Here is a 16,845-nt window from a genome sequence, read left to right on the forward strand (position 1 = left end):
GTGTGTATCCCAGCCAAGCCACCATTTCACAGCAAACCTGTCGAGTGACTTTCTCTCATATACCATTATGATTACTAACTGCCAAGTCCTATGACTGAAGGCTGTATTTTCTAGCCTTGCTAAAATATGAATTTAAATTCTGTTACATAAATACTGAGCAAGCTCTACATTTACAAGTAGCTAACAGTTTTTATTTTATTTAGAAACTTATTACAGGATGTTTTTAGTACATTTGTTGGTGAGAGTAGTTCCTTGGCAGGATTACCATGGTGCGTGTAGGCAGTCATTTACCAAGAGCCAAGTTTTGTCATTTATTTTTATTAGAAAATCTAGTGACTTTTTACCAAGGTTTCCCAAAATAACCATGCCACATTACTTCAGTAGTAGGTAGTGGTTTTGCAGTAAAAATAATTGGTCAGATTATTATAGGGGTATATGCAGAAATACTGAAGTATTTTAATCTCTAATAATTTGCTTTTTGGAGCATAATTAATACTCCAGATTTTTGTTTTTCTTCTCAGTTTTACATATAGCATTTCCTCAAATAGTCATGCTCATAAAATGTGGGGGAAGTGAGAGGCAGCAGTTGATTCTTTCCTCTGATATTTGGGCATCTCCTTGGAAGAAGGTTAAGGGTGTTAAAACTTGACAATATGTATATATATACAGATTGGAAAATGTCTGCTTTTAATATTTAGGTTAATCATAAGCCAAAATGCCTAGAAATAAGTATCAATATAAGTTTGAGGGAATAAACTGTTTTTTTCCCCACAATGGAATGAGAGCAGTAAGGTTACACATACTCTCTAGACAACAATGTCATTTGTATTACTGTCCTTCCCATTGATCAGTGTTTATGCAGATAAAAGAGAGTGATTTATTACATGTGAAAATAGAGCTTAATATTGATGTTTCTTGGACAAAAATGTAAGATAACTGCACTGTTTGGTGACAGTTGTCTTGACAGCATCATGTGTCTTACTGTATATTTATTTAATTCTTATAGCACTGTGGTCCCCAAGCCCTCGGCTGCACAGAAATGCTGCATTCCTATAGGAATCTTTCAATGATTCACGCTGCTGATTCTGTTCTTAATAAAATTTATCTGTTCTAGCAGAGATAAAATTTTGGGTAACACCTGTCCTTGCACTTCAAAAGTGCCAACACACTTTAGAACAGTAGGGCAAATCCACACTGAATTCCTCATAGTTCAACTTTAGCATGTTACAAAATTGAGGATGCCATGTTGCATTTGTAGGAATATAGTTAACAATACTTAGAACTTGTTGCAAAGTTTCACTTAAAATAGTAGTTGATAGCACAGAGATTTTGCTGATGCAAGATACAATGAAAAGAAATAAGAGCACCTGGATCTGTTAATACTTTTTTAAAATCTGTGCAATAAACCCTTCGTGTTTTCCTGTCATGGAAGGTGCACCATCTGTACATATACTCACTAAGTTTACCAAATTCAGTTCAGCTTCATGACATTTATCTTGAAAGTTTTTCAAGATGTCCCCCATGTTCTGTTTGCAAGAGTGCCCAAAGCAAGCAACTCCTCATAGCAAAGAAAATCTGTTATGAGACGAATGAAATATAAAACCTTTCCCTAGTCAGTAGTATCTATCAGTTGATTCATTCAGAGTGATTGAATAACATATATTTTCCTTTTGAAGTGTCACATGAAGTTCTGTTAAGTTGAAGGATAATTCATGTTGCTGATCAGTTATGGTGTTCTCTTTGAGCTATCTGTACTTTGAAATGTTACTTTTAAGCATCCTACAACTTCAACAATGCATTCTTTCACAATTTGTACATCAGTGACTGTCTTCCATTTTTTCCCGAGTATATAAGCTACTTCATAAGTTGTTTCAGTGGCATATTTCCAGGTCTTATTGCTGCTTGAAAGAATTGTCTTTGCTTTTGCTTTTCATTTTTTAATTTCTACAAGAGGCTTTCGAGCCTCTCCCTCTCTGTGGTCCTTATGAGTGTTCTAATGCTGATGAGCACTGAAGTTGTTTAATGTTGATACTGCAGTATCACAAAGCAAGCAGATCATCTTATCTTTAGCAGAAACAAGATGATACTGCAATTCCCAATCCTCATTAAAAAAAATGTCTTCTTCCTTCAGCGTTCTCTTGGTCTTCTTTGACATGATGGGCGTTTAAGCAGACAGAATTAAAAAATACTGTTGAGCTGTGCAACTATTCACAGATTCCACTTCAAACAGAAACACAGTGCGCCTGTGTCAAAGGCCGGTAACAGACTGGTGTGCTTGATCCGCATAAACTCTTACCAACCGCCCTTGTGCGGTCAGGCGAGGCTGATTAGACATAAATCATGAGCATAGCAGCCCTCAGTTTAGCCCTTACGTTTTACTAATGTTCTAGTCGTGTTGGCCAATCTGAGAGGATTATTTTGTTGAAACTTACTTCATTCTTTGGTATTTTAAATATAGTCATTTTAAAATTAAAATATAGAAGAAAAAAATATTAATAAAAATAAAAGGATTTGTTGTGTAAAATTTGGATTCAGTCAAAAGGCTGCACTTAAGGACCTAGAAGGCCACAAGTTTCCCACCCCTGAGTTAGAGACTATGGAAGAAAATAATTTGAGTAAGTTGTGTCTATTCCCCCCATTTTTGTTTGTTTGTTTGTTTGCATGGACCTTGTTTTCACTGACTAGGGGTTGGGGACTTTAGTCTCAGACTGGCAACAAATCCTGCCCTGTGGGAGTTCTCCTTTAATGTTTGCAATGTGTGAACGATTGAGTTTTGCGATGGTAAGGGGCTTGCACTGAAGTGGTTTCTGTTATAATTGTACAATTATGATTACATATTGTAATTGTAAAATTGTAAAACTTAGATTTCCAGGAAAATGAACCATTTGATAAATAAAGAAAACATATACCTATCCTGTCCCTGTTTTTTACATTAGGCATATTTTCTATTTATATGCTAAAAAAAAAGTTATCAGAAATTGTTTCACATCATGCACTGTGTCTGTCCCTGCCCTTTCCAGCATGCTCGAAGATGACCTTCAGCTTAGTGACAGTGAGGACAGTGACAGTGAACAGGTAAGTTTTCTACACCCCTTAATACCAGGAATCCTTTTATTAATATATCCATTTAACATAGCTGCTTATTCTAACCTATTTTTTTTTTTCTTTTCCTGGTCCTTTTCCCCCTTATTGTGAATGCTCAGACCCCAGAGAAGCCTCCTTCCTCATCTGCACCTCCAAGGTACCGTGCGGGTTTCTCCCCATCTGTACAGAACATTCGCTTTTTTGTTTTGTTTTGTTTTTTTACCAAACAGGAAAAATAAAGCCTTATTTAGTACTTTCCTAGTTTCTTCATGGGGAAGGAGATAGAGTATCACAGTAAAAGGAATGTACCTGTTTAGTATTTTGGAAGCTTAAATCAGCCATAGGGGAGGTTGTCAATCCTACAAAAGCAAGAGTCCCTCTGCCCCCCCTACATTGCAAATTTAGATGTTAAAGATTTTTGAGAATTTAAAAATAAGCGTAAAATACAGCATCAGTACTGTGTAACCAATATTTGAAAAGTTAGAATGAAGAGCCCATTATTTTCATGAAGGTGTCAGGTTTGCTATGTTTCAAAAATTGTAAAGTTGAATTATTTCTAGAACTTGCTTTCCACTGTGCCTGTTTTCTTAGTTTGTAAGAATTTTCTAATTGTTTTAGCTGCTTGAAAAAATGACCTGATGTATATTTCAGTGTGATGGGAAATGACACTGTTTTCCCTTTATAACAAGCCAGCCACATTTTAGAAAACGATGCTCTAATTTTTGGAACTGGGAACTACTTAAACTACTTTTATAATATTTTCTTCTGGTACCAAATTTAATGATTCAGTATACCAAATACCTGCCTTTCTTGGACAAAGAGTTAAATTATTTTACTCCCTGGGATGTGCTCATCATTCAGAGACAAGATCAGCAATAAGAAACTTGTCTATGGTACAGGTGACGTTATAGTTAACATGGATGAAGGCCCATGTAATTATGCAAAGTCTTAGGGATTCTTAGATTTCCTTATTTATTTGTATCTCATTTTGCTCAGTAATTTCTGATGGGTTATGACAAGTGATAAAACATGACAAGGTAGCCTAATTTTTAAAAGTGAAGGAAAAGGAAAAAGAAGAACCAAGCTGGGGGTAAACTCAAGGCAGGTGAAAGGTTGAGAGCGCATCCCATCCTCACCCTCAGTGGCTCACGCTCCTCCGCTGCCACATGAAAAGGGTGACACGCTTGATACAGCTTTTCTGTGACCAAATGACATAGTGGTAGAGTGCTCGCTTTAAAATTATCTCAGCCAGTGAGTTTATTATTATTTCATTTTTATGCTAACATTATGTGTTACTTGATAAAAATTTATTTTTAGAATATTTTAGGTAGATTTGGAAGCTTTCAAGATTATAGTTAATCTATAATTATTATTAATTATATTAATGGATTTAATACCACCTGGGGTGAGGTTTTAAAATAATTAAGAAATATATGCTTTGAAATGTTAGATATGTCTAGTGCTATGATAAATAACGTGTTTTCTCCATGGCCTAGAATTATTGCCCTATTCTTAAAACTTGGCGTAATCTCTACTTTGGCTGATTTTTTGGGAGAACAGTCCCTCAGACACTCAAAAAGAATGGCCCATTTTTTGGCCGGGCGTGGTGGCTCACGCCTGTGATCCTAGCACTCTGGGAGGCCGAGGCGGGAGGATCACTTGAGGTCAGGAGTTCGAGACCAGCCTGAGCAAGAGTGAGACCCCGTCTCTACTGAAAAATAGAAAGAGATGATCTGGCCAACTAAAAATATATATAGAAAAAATTAGCCGGGCATGGTGGCACATGCCTGTAGTCCCAGCTACTGAGGAGGCTGAGGCAGGAGGATTGCTTGAGCCCGGGAGTTTGAGGTTGCTGTGAGCTAGGCTGATGCCACGGCACTCACTGCAACCCGGGCAACAGAGCGAGACTCTGTCTCCAAAAAAAAAGAATGGCCCATTTTACAATTCTGCCCAAGAAGCATGAATTAGATTGGTTTTGAGCTCACCTTGCAAAGGAAAGACCATTTTTATATTCGGTGGTCTTTGGCTACCACACAGTTAGTTTTCATGTAGAGAATATAAGATTTTAGCTCATTGACTTTTCTCTTATAAATTAATTTCTTTTGGTTATATACATAGCAGGGGTCAGCAAACTTAAAGGACCAGATAGTAAATATTGTAGGATCTGTGGGTAAATATTGTAGGATTCATGGGCCATAGAAATCTTTATTTCAGCTACTCAGCTGTGCCGAGTAGCATTTTATGCTGCTGTATAAAAGCAGACATAGCACCTAAAAGAATGGCTGCGGGTGTGTTCCAGTAAGACCTTACTTAGAAAAACAGGCAGCCAGCCCAGGCCATCGTTGACCAACCCTTGACATAATGTACCCTAGTTCTAACTGAAATTTTTTATAGTTTGAAATGTTCAGGAGTACAATTCCACAGGCTGCTCTTGTGTGCAGCTGTCTGATGAATAGTTTTAAGGGGTTGTCACTCTCTGTAAACCACGGTGGGCCTCCGTGCACCGGCCGGTGTGACGGTTCAGTCGCGGTGGCGTCGGGCGGAGGGGCAGGCCGGGGGCAGCGGGGAGCCGCCCGCCTTGCCCGGCGTCTTCTCATTTCACCCTCCGGCCGCCCCGCAGCGCCCCGCAGCCGCTCCCGGCACCGGCGGCCTCAGCACATTCCAGCAGCGCCGAGTCAGAGAGCACCAGCGACTCCGACAGCTCCTCGGACTCCGAGAGCGAGAGCAGCTCGAGCGACAGCGACGAGAATGAGCCCCTGGAAGCCCCGGCTGCGGAGGTACCGTGGCCCTCTCGGGGTGGCCGCCTTGTGTCCCTGGGCTGGAGTCTGTTCCGTGGGCCAGGGCTGGCCACGACACTGAGCAGCTCCGTCCGGAGGGGCGGCACGTCCCTAAGCCGTAGGGCCACCTGTTTCTCTTTACGTGTTTGTCACCAAGTGTTTGGTGGTGAAGAGTTGGGAGAGACATCCCCCCCCCCCCCGCCCCCATTTAAAAGTGATAGATTTGCTGGTGCCGTTTGGAAGAGCAACTCACTGAGAATGTTTCTGCACCGTTTTATTTTTCCTCCTTCTGAAAAAGAAAACTTGGTTTTGCAGTAGGCTGCTGTTTTAATAGTAATGAGAATTCTGCTTGAAATTTTAGGAATGCGTGCATTAAGGAAAGCGAGAGGAGAGAGACCGCCTGATTTAGCACAGGGCAGAACATGAACTAGAAACAAGCCATCAGGAGTTCTATTTTTGAATCACTGAAAGCCATGCTGTTAAATTGATGGCAAAGCGGTTTTGCCAGGGCTTTTTTTTTTTTTCCCCCTCCTGCCCCGTGTAAAACAGGGCTAACCATTGGCTTGTTGTCCACCCTCAGGAGATACTGCAAAGATGAACCAACTGAGACCGGAAATCTCAGGCCCTACATTTCTCTAGAGGGTTTATGCTGTTTACTGGGTTGTTGAGCACAAGAAATTATTAGTAACAATAAAAAAGGTTGCCAAATTCCCTCCAACCTCGGGTAGCAATGTAAACATTCTAGGGAAGGAAAGTAGTGAAAAGGGGAAGAAGACATTCCTATTTTAGTTTTGGTGACTGAGACCAGCCCACGTAGAGAAATTCTGCATATTTAAGATGGGAATGCCAGGAAAGGAAGCTTTCTGGTTAAGAAAACATTAAGGTTTTCTGTATTTATCTCTGTTTGGAAAGCAAAGCAGTTCCACTGGAGCAACAGCCGAATATCTCTGGAGCTCATCCAGTGGGCGTTTAGGGCCTTGTCTGAGGGCAGCGGAGGCTGAGAAAGTGGCTGGTGTCACTTTCGGTTAGGCGTGAATCTGTGTCTGGCACGGGCTAAGTGCTTCGTGTTTTTGGCCTGAATGAGCATGGATCAGCATAACCACACTTGAGTGCCTGTCGGATTTTAGCGACTGCTGTGTTTCTGGGACTCTTTATTTCCTTGTATGATGCTGATTACTGTTGAAATAGTTTCTCTATGCCTCGGAAAAGGAGGCTGCGTGTGCTGTGCACACACATTGTGTGATATCCACTGTTGATATTTGTGAGATCTTTGCTTTGTTTCACCTTATTCAATAAGGGAAATCTGCTTGTTCGATTATTGGTATAAAGAAGATGATCCAATTCAATAATAAAATTCAATTCAAATACAATGGAAATGGTACAGATTTGGCTGAAGAGGTGAAACTTAGAAAAAAAAATATAACACTGTGTTTGTAGTAATGAGACATAGTTACATTTTATTGTTCCGTAAGTTACTAGACTAGGTTGAAACCTCTTAGATCTAAATTAAAAGCTTCTGGCCCGGCATGGTGGCTCATGCCCATAATCCTAGCACTTTGGGAGGCTGAGGCAGGAGGATCGCTTGAGCTCAGGAGTTCCAGACCACCCTGAGCAAGAGCGAGACCCCGTCTCTACTAAAAATAGAAAAAGTTAGCTGGCGAACTAAAAATAGAAACAAAAAATTAGCCAGGCATGTTGGTGCACCTCTGTAGTCCCAGCTACTCGTGAGGCTGAGGCAGGAGGATCGCTTGAGCCCAGGAGTTTGAGGTTGCTGTGAGCTAGGCTGACGCCACGGCACTCTAGTCCGGGCGACAGAGTGAGACTCTGTCTCAAAAAAAAAAAAAGAAGAAGAAGAAAGTAACATGAACTTCATAATCAGCCATAGATACTAGTTTTAGCTTTTTCATCCACTTCTTCTGTTTTTAATGTTGTGAAATTTGCTTCTTACTTACAGCTTCCTTTTAATTCATTTCGTTTGATATTGTCCCAGTGATCTTAGATCTAGAACGTTGCACGCATGCCCGTGGGCTTGTGCTGAACTTGGAAACCAGCCGCAGTAGATTCCAGTTGGGTCCGCTTTACCATGTCACTCTCAGCTTTTCAAAATACGTGGACACGTTGCCTCTTTGCTCCTTAAGTTTAGAAAAACATGATTCCATTCTTGATTATTCAGGAATCTGCTTAGTTCTCTATTTACTGTCCAGTCCTTCCGTAGTGAGTTACCCTGCGTTGATTGCCTAGTGGGGAGCTTTTTCATCAGTTGTTTGATTTTACCCCCACCAACCCTGAGGTTTGGTAGCTCTCTTTTTGTCTGTAAAGAAGTTAGGAGCACTGACTTTCAAATCCTTAGCCATTTAACTCTGAAACCTGTTTTTCCCCCCCTACTATAGTAATTTTTTAAATACCTGCTCTACCTATACCTACATTTATTGTAAATCTCTTGTGTTGAGAATAACATGAATTCCATAATGAGCCATAGATATTAGTTTTAACTTTCTCCCTCTTTATTCTATCTTTAATGTTCTTTTAAAAAAAATTTGCACTTGTGTTCTCCACAGCTATGTAGGTTTTAGTAAAAAGGTAGGCAGGTTCAGTGTGTAACTGAAGGCTTCTTACTCAAAACCACTATTCATTCTAAAAATTGCTGACTTTTGCCAATTTAAGAGGTTAGGAGAGGCAAAAGGGCATGTGGGCAAACATTTATTAAAATACTTAATAAGAAATAATCATGCTTTTTTCCTACCTGCAATTTGTAGTATTTGGGTTGATTAGCACTGGGAGCAGAGAGGGGGAGGGGTGAGCAAAGGCAGAGGGAGAAATGAAAGCCCAAACCTTGATCCTCTCTGGCACTTAGCTACTAAAAATCTATTCTAAGATCTGTCTTTAATCAATCCCTTAGACAAATATTTCCGCCATCTCAACACCCAAATAATACCTGACCTTAAAGGAATTTTATCCATTTTACAACTTTTTATTGGGTACACAGAAAAGATTCCTTCCCCCTTGTCTGGTACAACAACTCAATTTTGCCCTGAAATTGGGCCATTAGTCTCCCTTCTGGGCATTTTTTGGGACCACAGTGGAAGAAAATGTTTTATTTCTGAAACCAGGACATTTCCTTCAGGGACGACTCAGTGCATCTCAGTCCTGCCCTGTTTTGCCGGTAGGGGGAAAAAAAGATATGTTATTTTTTTTTTACCAGGAAAAACGTGCCTTTTGGTTCACACATACACAGCCTCCTACAGAGCATGTCGGCCATGGGTGTGCAGTTGTCAGCATAGCTGGTGGGTGAGACACGTCCATCCCTTTCCTGAGGAAGGGTGTGCAGGGCTGGTTCCCGACGTGCCTGGCAAGTGGTGGGTCTCACTACCCTGTCCCATCAGTTAACCACTCTTGTTGCTACACCCTCAAAGTTTTTGCAGGAAATCATGTCTGACAAGAAGGTATTGTGTGCCAATCTTTTCTCTACCCTCCACAGTCCTCCTGCCTTGTTAGAATACTGAATGCAGATGTAGATTACGTGTGGCAAAAACGCCTGGCCACGTAATAGTGATTTCCATCTCTCCTGCCTCCCTGCCCTGAAATTCACGAGAGCAGGGTATACAGTTGATGTCAGTGAAGGAAGCCATGAAGGAGCTGTGGTTTCACATGCAGCAGTTTGGGGTAGGCAATAAAGAAAGGAATGATGCAGTCATCTTTCTGCCCAAAGTACGGTCCTACCTGGGTTTCTTAAAGTTCCCCTTAGTTCTGTTACAATCACACTAAGCCCTCCCTGATAATTTTATTACCTAACTCTTTTCTGACCAAAAAGCCTTTATGTCATATCCACACGTTTTACGTATTTTTGTGGGTTGAATTATTTGGGATATTCCACTTGGAAAACTATCAGCAATCTTCCCCTTAAAATCCTCCACCTACTGGAGTGGTCTCTTTGTTCATAATTGAATCAGTTAAATTCCATGTGGAATATGTTTCAGTTAACTTCCTGGTGCATTGTGTTTATGACTTACAAGCCACCTGTTGGAATGGAGCTTTAGAAAACCCTGTAAGCTGGTGATGTGCTACCCTTAAAATAAGTGCGATCACCGTTCACTATTAGACTATATCACCCTATGTGATAAAAAATTTGTAAGTGTAGTAATACGCCTACAGGGATGCACAAATATCTTGTACCCCACGGTATGCAGGATACAGTAGTGGGGCCTGGGGATAAAGGGTCTCTGTCATTCTGTTACTAAGGTCTAAGCCTCCTAAGACATGGTGGGATGTGTCAGTAGTTTAATTTAGCAACAAAGTGGAAAGTTCAAGTAACAGTGGAGGCCAGAAACTTCTGGTTTTATTTACCAAATCAGTGGTACAGGTAATCCGTACAGTCTCACTGGTCTTAAGGTCACGCCCTCCCTTTGTGTCTTAGAAACGTAGGTGCTGTTTCAGACCAGGCTGTCTGCAACAAGAGACTCGCTGTTTGACTTTTAAAGACTCCAAGTGGGACTAATGCTTGCCTAACGTGACCTCACTTGATTCTTTTAATCCAGGTGTAAAATTTGAAAATCAGAATATATCTGTGATGCATTGATAACCTTGTCACATATACATGTTCAATGTGTGATGTTTTTTAAGTAAAAGAAATGATGTCAATTCTGGAAGGAAAGTCATTTTCAGTTGAAAAGTATGTCAGAAAAGAGACACAGCATGAAACCCAGGCATGATCACCAGAACTTAGCTTACTCCTTAGCCACCTTCTGGAAACAGGTGGCTAATGGGTACGCCTTGATAAGAGGATTTTTTATTCTCCATTTCCCTCTGTTATTCTCCCATAGAGTAACTTACAGGCCAAAATGTGTCAGTTCTATTGAGATTATACTATAATTACTATTAGAACACAATATTTGTATTGCAAAGATTTCTCAGCAGGTGCCAATGGCCTAAAACTCAGTCTCTACTATGACAAAGTTCTCAGGTTATAAAAAAAAAAAAATTGAAGGTTATTTTAAGAGCTAATTGTTATACTATTCGACTTACAATTTGAGGAGGGTAAAAAGAACCCGAATTCCTGGGTTGGGACAGAGCTGCGCAGTGGGTGACTGATGCAAAAGCGTTTAGCATCATCGGGCGGTTAACACTGTTGCCTATTTTCTTATTTTCAGCCCGAGCCTCCAACGACAAACAAATGGCAGCTGGACAACTGGCTGACCAAGGTGAGCCAGCCGGCGGTGGCCCCCGAGGGCCCGGGCAGCGCAGAGCCCCCGCGGCGGCACCAGGAGGGCAAGGGCGGCAGCGACAGTGGCACCGCCAGCCAGGAGCGTCCTGAATCCAAAGATCCTCCCCCAAAAAGCTCAGGCAAAGCCCCCCGCGTCCCCTCCGAAGACCCCCAGCTTGGAAAGAGAAGCTGCCCGAAGTCTCTGGCCCAGCAGGAGCCCCCGCAGAGGCAGACGGTGGGCAGCAAACAGCCCCGGAAGGCGGCCAAGGCCCCGGGCCCGGCCCCGGCCGGCCTGCAGGCGGAGGGCGAGCCCGGGCTCCCGCAAGGCCCGAACGACCAGGCGTCCAAAGACAAGCCCAAGGTGAAGACGAAAGGCAGGCCCCGGGCTGCGGGCAGCAGGGAGCCGAGGCCCGCGGCGCCCGCCGCCTGCGACAAGAGGAAGCACAAGAGCTCCGTCCCGGCCCCGTCTAAGGCGCTCGCCGGCCCAGAGGCCACCAAGGACGATGTGGAGGACAGGAGCCCCGGGCAGTTTGCCCTTGTCCCCCTGACTCAGAGCCAGGGCCCCCCCCACAGTGGCGGCGGCGGTGGCAGGACTAGTGGCTGCCGCCAGGCCGTGGTCGTCCAGGAGGACGGCCGCAGAGACAAACTCCCGTTGCCTCCGAGAGACGCCAGGCTGCTCTCGCCGCTCAGGGACACTCCTCCCCCGCAAAGCCTGATGGTGAAGATCAACCTAGACCTCCTGTCGCGGGTCCCCCAGCCCCCCGGGAAGGGGAGCCGCCCAAAGAAACCGGAAGAGAAGCAGCCGCCCACGGGGAAGAAGCAGGATTCTGAGAAGAGAGGCTCGGACGCCTCGAGCAAGTTGGCCAAAAAGAGAAAGGTGAGTGTGGGGAGGCCGCCCCCACCGCGGCGGGGCTTGTCCCCAGAATGTCCCTGCTGCTGGCGCCGCAGGGTCTTTGCTCGGCCCTTGCTTTAAACCCGACTCTGAGTTGTCGTGGCGGAGGCTGCAAATCTTGGCTTTGGTTCCATGTGGCTCCTTCTACCAGAGTCACACGTTGTCGGGACTTGGATGCTTCTCGCTCTGCAGGAGGTGATGACACGTGTCCCTGGACTTCCTCAGGCTTGCTGGTTTGAAAAGAGACGAGGCAAGGGTTGGAAACGGTAGCTTCCTCTAGGATACTGTAGCATTTGGGGGTACATTCTTATCTATTCTGAGAACACTGGTGTTTACCACCTGGCCTATTAGGGTTTGCCCTAAAAATTAAGATCTTACATGAACTGAAGTGTAAATTCGTATTCTGAATTAGCGAAAGTGCTGTGCCATACAGATTTTACTCTTGCAGTATGATCTGTAATACTGATATTATATCCATGTTTTAACTCATGACCATATGACACCTCATTGGAATTATTAAATGTGTGGATGGGGTATCTTGTTGAGTCAGATTGTCTGCTGTAGTACATGGCAAAATGTTCACATCTGTCACTTTATAATTTTTGGAACTTTCATTTGGACATGTAGAATGGACATAGTAAAAAAGAAATTCCTGCATTATTTAAGACCCTCTATTACTTGTACATACCACTATGTTAGTCTCTTTCCTCTATTTTGAGTCACTGAGCTCTTGATGTATTTTTTGCTGCTTCACAATGAGGAAAGAAGAATGAGTTTTTCGCCAGTGGCATTCCCAAGCCCACCTGCCCAAGACACACAGACAAAGGCGCTAGAAGGGCCAGTGCTTGCTCTCCTGCGAAGGAATAAAACTTTTAACACCTCTCTAAGTACGTGATAAACTTCTGAGTCAGCTGTGAAAGTTAGCTCAGAATAACAAAGGAAAAAAGGATCACGAAGCCTGCTGTGGAGTCTGAGATCCGACTCATTAATCCACTAGGTTAAAAATATGACACGACTTTGCCGCATCGTAAAGGGCAACCGTTTTCTTGGAACTTGTCGTGGGAGACAGGACGGTGTGCACTGCCGCCACAGCTGCCGTGGGCAGGCTGGATGGGACGGGACCAGGTGGGGACTGCTGGTGCTGTTTCAGCTAGAAAAGGGCATATATTCAATTCAGAAACCTGAAATTTTTTAAAGTGGGATGAGGCTGTTTGTGTGTGAAAGGTACAAAACTTTATGGAGGAAATTGTGCTGGTCCTAGTTAGGGAAAAGATACCTGCATCTCTGTTATACCTGAGATAACTGCAAGAATACCCTCATTGACCGGGCGCCGTGGCTCACGCCTGTAATCCTGGCACTCGGGGAGGCCGAGGCAGGAGGATCGCTCAAGGTCAGGAGTTTGAGGTTGCTGTGAGCTACGATGAAGCCACTGCACTCTAGCAGGGGCAGCAGAGCGAGACTCTGTCTCCAAAAAAGAGAGTAACCCTCATTTACCTCCCTCTCCTGGGAACTCGCCCAGCTGCCCTGGTCCTGTGTCACCTCCAGTGTTGGCCTTCTGCATGAGCTGGAGTGAGGAGAAGCAGTTCCTTCTAAAATGCTTCCCTGTAGGTGGAAACGACAGAAATTGGAGGATTCCCCCAGAGAGTTCTCAGCCCAGTTCGTGCCCCAGTGCAAATCTAGAAGTGTTGCTCACAGCTCTAGAAAGGGAAACTTCTAGCTCTCCCTGTTTACTGTAAGAACTGTGCCCTCTAAAAGCCATTCCCAGGCTTTGGCTGGACGCCTCTAAGGGCAGCTCTTTCATCTGTCTGTTTGGCGCATGCAGACACAATGTTCCCCTCGTCGAAATCGAGTGTGTGATTTCTTTAAAGCCCCGGCAGGCAGCTGAGAAAGGTCAGGCCCTGGACCAGTCGCTCACCGCGGTACTGGCAGGACTGATGTCAGACCCACGAGTTCCAAAGCCCGGCTACACGTTACAGTCACCTTGGGCAGCTTCAGCTGCGGTGGTGGTGGTGGGGTCCCCTCACCCCACTGGTGTTCTCTAAATTCCTCGTGCAGTCCTGGTGCCCGTCAGAGCCGGGAGCCACTGGAGCGGAGCTTGCTGCAGGGCCCCGGATCGTGCAGAGCTGGCCCTTTGGATTAAAAATGCCTCGGGTGTGCAGTGTTCCGACGTCACTGAGCCAGGCAGCCCGAATTCCTTTCCTCAAGTGGGTTATTAGTTAGCAACATTACATAGAAGCATCCAGATAAATAAATGTAAAAGCCAGTCAACTGTATACTTATTTCATGATCAGAGAGGAGAGTCATGTGTCCTTTGTGGGTGGTGTTTTTTTTGTTGTTGTTGTTGTTGTTGTTGTTGTTGCTGGTTTTTTTTTTTTTTTTTTTTTTTTTACCTCCCACTGGATTCCAGGTGGGAGATCCTGGACAGGTTAATCTGCAGTCGTTTCCCGTGCGGCACGGTCCCCCTCTCCTCGCCGTGCCTCGGCTGCGTGGGCAGGGCTCCCCGGCAGCCAGTGGCCGCCAGCACGTGGCCCGGCCCCCTGCTGTGAAGCTCGGGCACTTGGCCTTACGGCTGGATGGTGAAGACTTTTCGTTTTCTTCGTTTTAAGCGTGAACGCTAAAAAAAAGCTCTCTGCAGATGTAGTCAGAGCAACTGAAGAATGTTCCTAATCCTTCACGTTAGTGGAATTAGTGTTTTTATTTAAAGGCCCCTTAGAGAGCGTCCCTCTCCTGGCACCAAATGTAGCACAGATTTTCAGAGGGTTTACAGACCCCTGAAGCCATTTGAGACTTGCAAGTGGGTGACAGTGATCAGAAAGAGTCACTGGTGGCTGACGGCTGGGATGAAGCCATCAGGGTTGGCACCTACAGAAACACACCGTATTTTTCCACCACTCTAAAGGGGTGGGTGAGGAACAGGTCACGAGGACAAGTGGGGAAACTGAGGGTGAATGGGCAGGCTCTCACAGTGCTCTTTACGTACGCCGCTGGGTTTCGGCAACCTGATTACAGTGTAGATTTCAAAATACCCACCTACATATTCTTTATATAATTCTTAAACCAAGCCTGTGTTTTTTAGATTTGGAAAAAAGAAGCTGAGAATCACAATATACAGTAAGTCACAGTCAGGCCAGTGCAGTTGTGATGCATTAGGTGCATTCTAAAAACACATCTCTGCACGGTCTAAAAACGCATCTAGCGTGCAGAGGACTCTGTGAGCTCCGTGGTGGTGTGAGCACTGATACATGATACCTCACGGTAGTCAGTCATCTGACCCAGTGGACTGCCCGTCAGATAAATGGATCGTCTGTCTTTTTTTTTTTTCCCCTGAGACAGAGTCTCTCTCTGTTGCCCAGGCTAGAGTGAGTGCCGTGGCGTCAGCCTCGCTCACAGCAACCTCAAACTCCTGGGCTCAAGCGATCCTCCTGCCTCAGCCTCCCGAGTAGCTGGGACTACAGGCATGCACCACCATGCCCGGCTAATTTTTTCTATATATATTTTTAGCTGTCCAGATAATTTTTTTCTATTTTTAGTAGAGACACGGGGTCTCGCTCTTGCTCAGGCTGGTCTCGAACTCCCGAGCTCAAAGGATCCACCCGCCTCGGCCTCCCAAGTGCTAGGATTACAGGCGTGAGCCACTGTGCTGGGCCTGGATCATCTGTCTTAATAGTCATTTAGGCAAATAAGGAAGTACTTCATTCAAGTCTTTCTTGTCCTTTTTCTAAATAATTGCTTTACTGACCAGGAAACTTCAACATTTGTAGGAAATAAGTTTCTGTGCCATCATTTATATGTGTTTTGAGGGCCAAGGAAGGGAAGTAAGTTATGGTGTTTCTTGTTCCTTGGAATGGTTGGTTCAGTCCTTCTATCTAAGATCTGTCTTTTTCTTGGGTTGTTTCTCCAGATCAACATCCCCAGTTATTCTTCAAAATCCAGGGTTTGGAAAATCAACACTTAAAACAATTTGCCAGAGCTCCTTACAGCCTGATAGCTACCCTAAGCAGAATGTCATAAGCGTGTGCTTGTATGAGCGAAGGCCGTGTTAAGTCATTCTGACATCTGTGCGCCTTCCTTTACTGAAGAGAAAAATGGGATTAATTTCCCTTTTCTGTAGTACTTATCCCAGTGAAAATAACCTGTCTTCTCAGTAAGTCTCTGCTCCTGTTCTTGGTGTGAACTTGGACTTGGTGTCCCTTGTGTCGTCTCCTTACTGAAAGAGGGCAAATCGCAGGGGAGTACCTGAATCTCCTCCAGTTTCTGTGCTCCACGAGCACCAAGCTCATTCGCTGTCCTCTGGGGGAAGGTGACAGGGTCTTAGAACGTGGGCGCTGAAGAACCTTGGCGGCACTCGGCCAGCCGCTGCCTTCCATGGACGGGGTGGAGAGGGGCGCTGATGTCTCCTGGCTGCTCAGGGAGGGCAGGTCTGCAGCTCAGGTCGCCCCCAGCCCAGCGATCTTCCCTGTTCCGCACGTGTTTGTGTGTCAGAGCGGCACAAGGTCAGCGAGCTGCCTGGCGGTTCCAGCCGCGTCCCCACCGCCCACGCATCCTCCTCCGTTTCAGCTGCTCGTGCAGGTGCCCCGTGTACCCGCGTCACAGCCGAGCTCCCCCGTAACCACGTCTGCACAGACTGTACCTTGCCACGTGTCAGAAACTCTGCAGCACAAAGCAAGTGTCGGCTCTGGGAAAAGCGGCCATCGTTTTCCCCTGCCACCCCCAGCCCCCGCGTGCGGCGTGTCACAGGCCAGACTCTGCCGGCCGGGCCATCTCGTCCTTTCACGGCTGCGTCCTCCCCTGTCGCTGCGTTCTGCGGGCGCAGGGCCTGTGGCAGACACCTGGTGCTGCCTGACCCGACAGGCCAGGACCGGCTCTGCGCCCGCAGCCTCCTTTGGGGGAAG

General features: G+C 45.0%; 1 protein-coding gene across 4 annotated transcripts in view; it reads left to right on the top strand.

Moving 5' to 3' along the window:
• The window catches only part of AFF1 (AF4/FMR2 family member 1), a 162,088-nt gene that overhangs the window by 138,049 nt on the left and 7,194 nt on the right, over positions 1-16,845 (top strand). For all 4 annotated transcript variants that reach the window (XM_045536784.1, XM_045536786.1, XM_045536785.1 and 1 more), the window contains 4 exons: positions 3,021-3,075; positions 3,204-3,241; positions 5,705-5,861; positions 11,009-11,938. In XM_045536784.1, coding sequence (XP_045392740.1) covers positions 3,021-3,075; positions 3,204-3,241; positions 5,705-5,861; positions 11,009-11,938 — 1,180 coding nt within the window. The remainder of the gene's footprint in view (positions 1-3,020; positions 3,076-3,203; positions 3,242-5,704; positions 5,862-11,008; positions 11,939-16,845) is intronic.

Source organism: Lemur catta, chromosome 24 (assembly GCF_020740605.2).
Source record: "Lemur catta isolate mLemCat1 chromosome 24, mLemCat1.pri, whole genome shotgun sequence".
NCBI classification, from domain to species: domain Eukaryota; kingdom Metazoa; phylum Chordata; class Mammalia; order Primates; family Lemuridae; genus Lemur; species Lemur catta.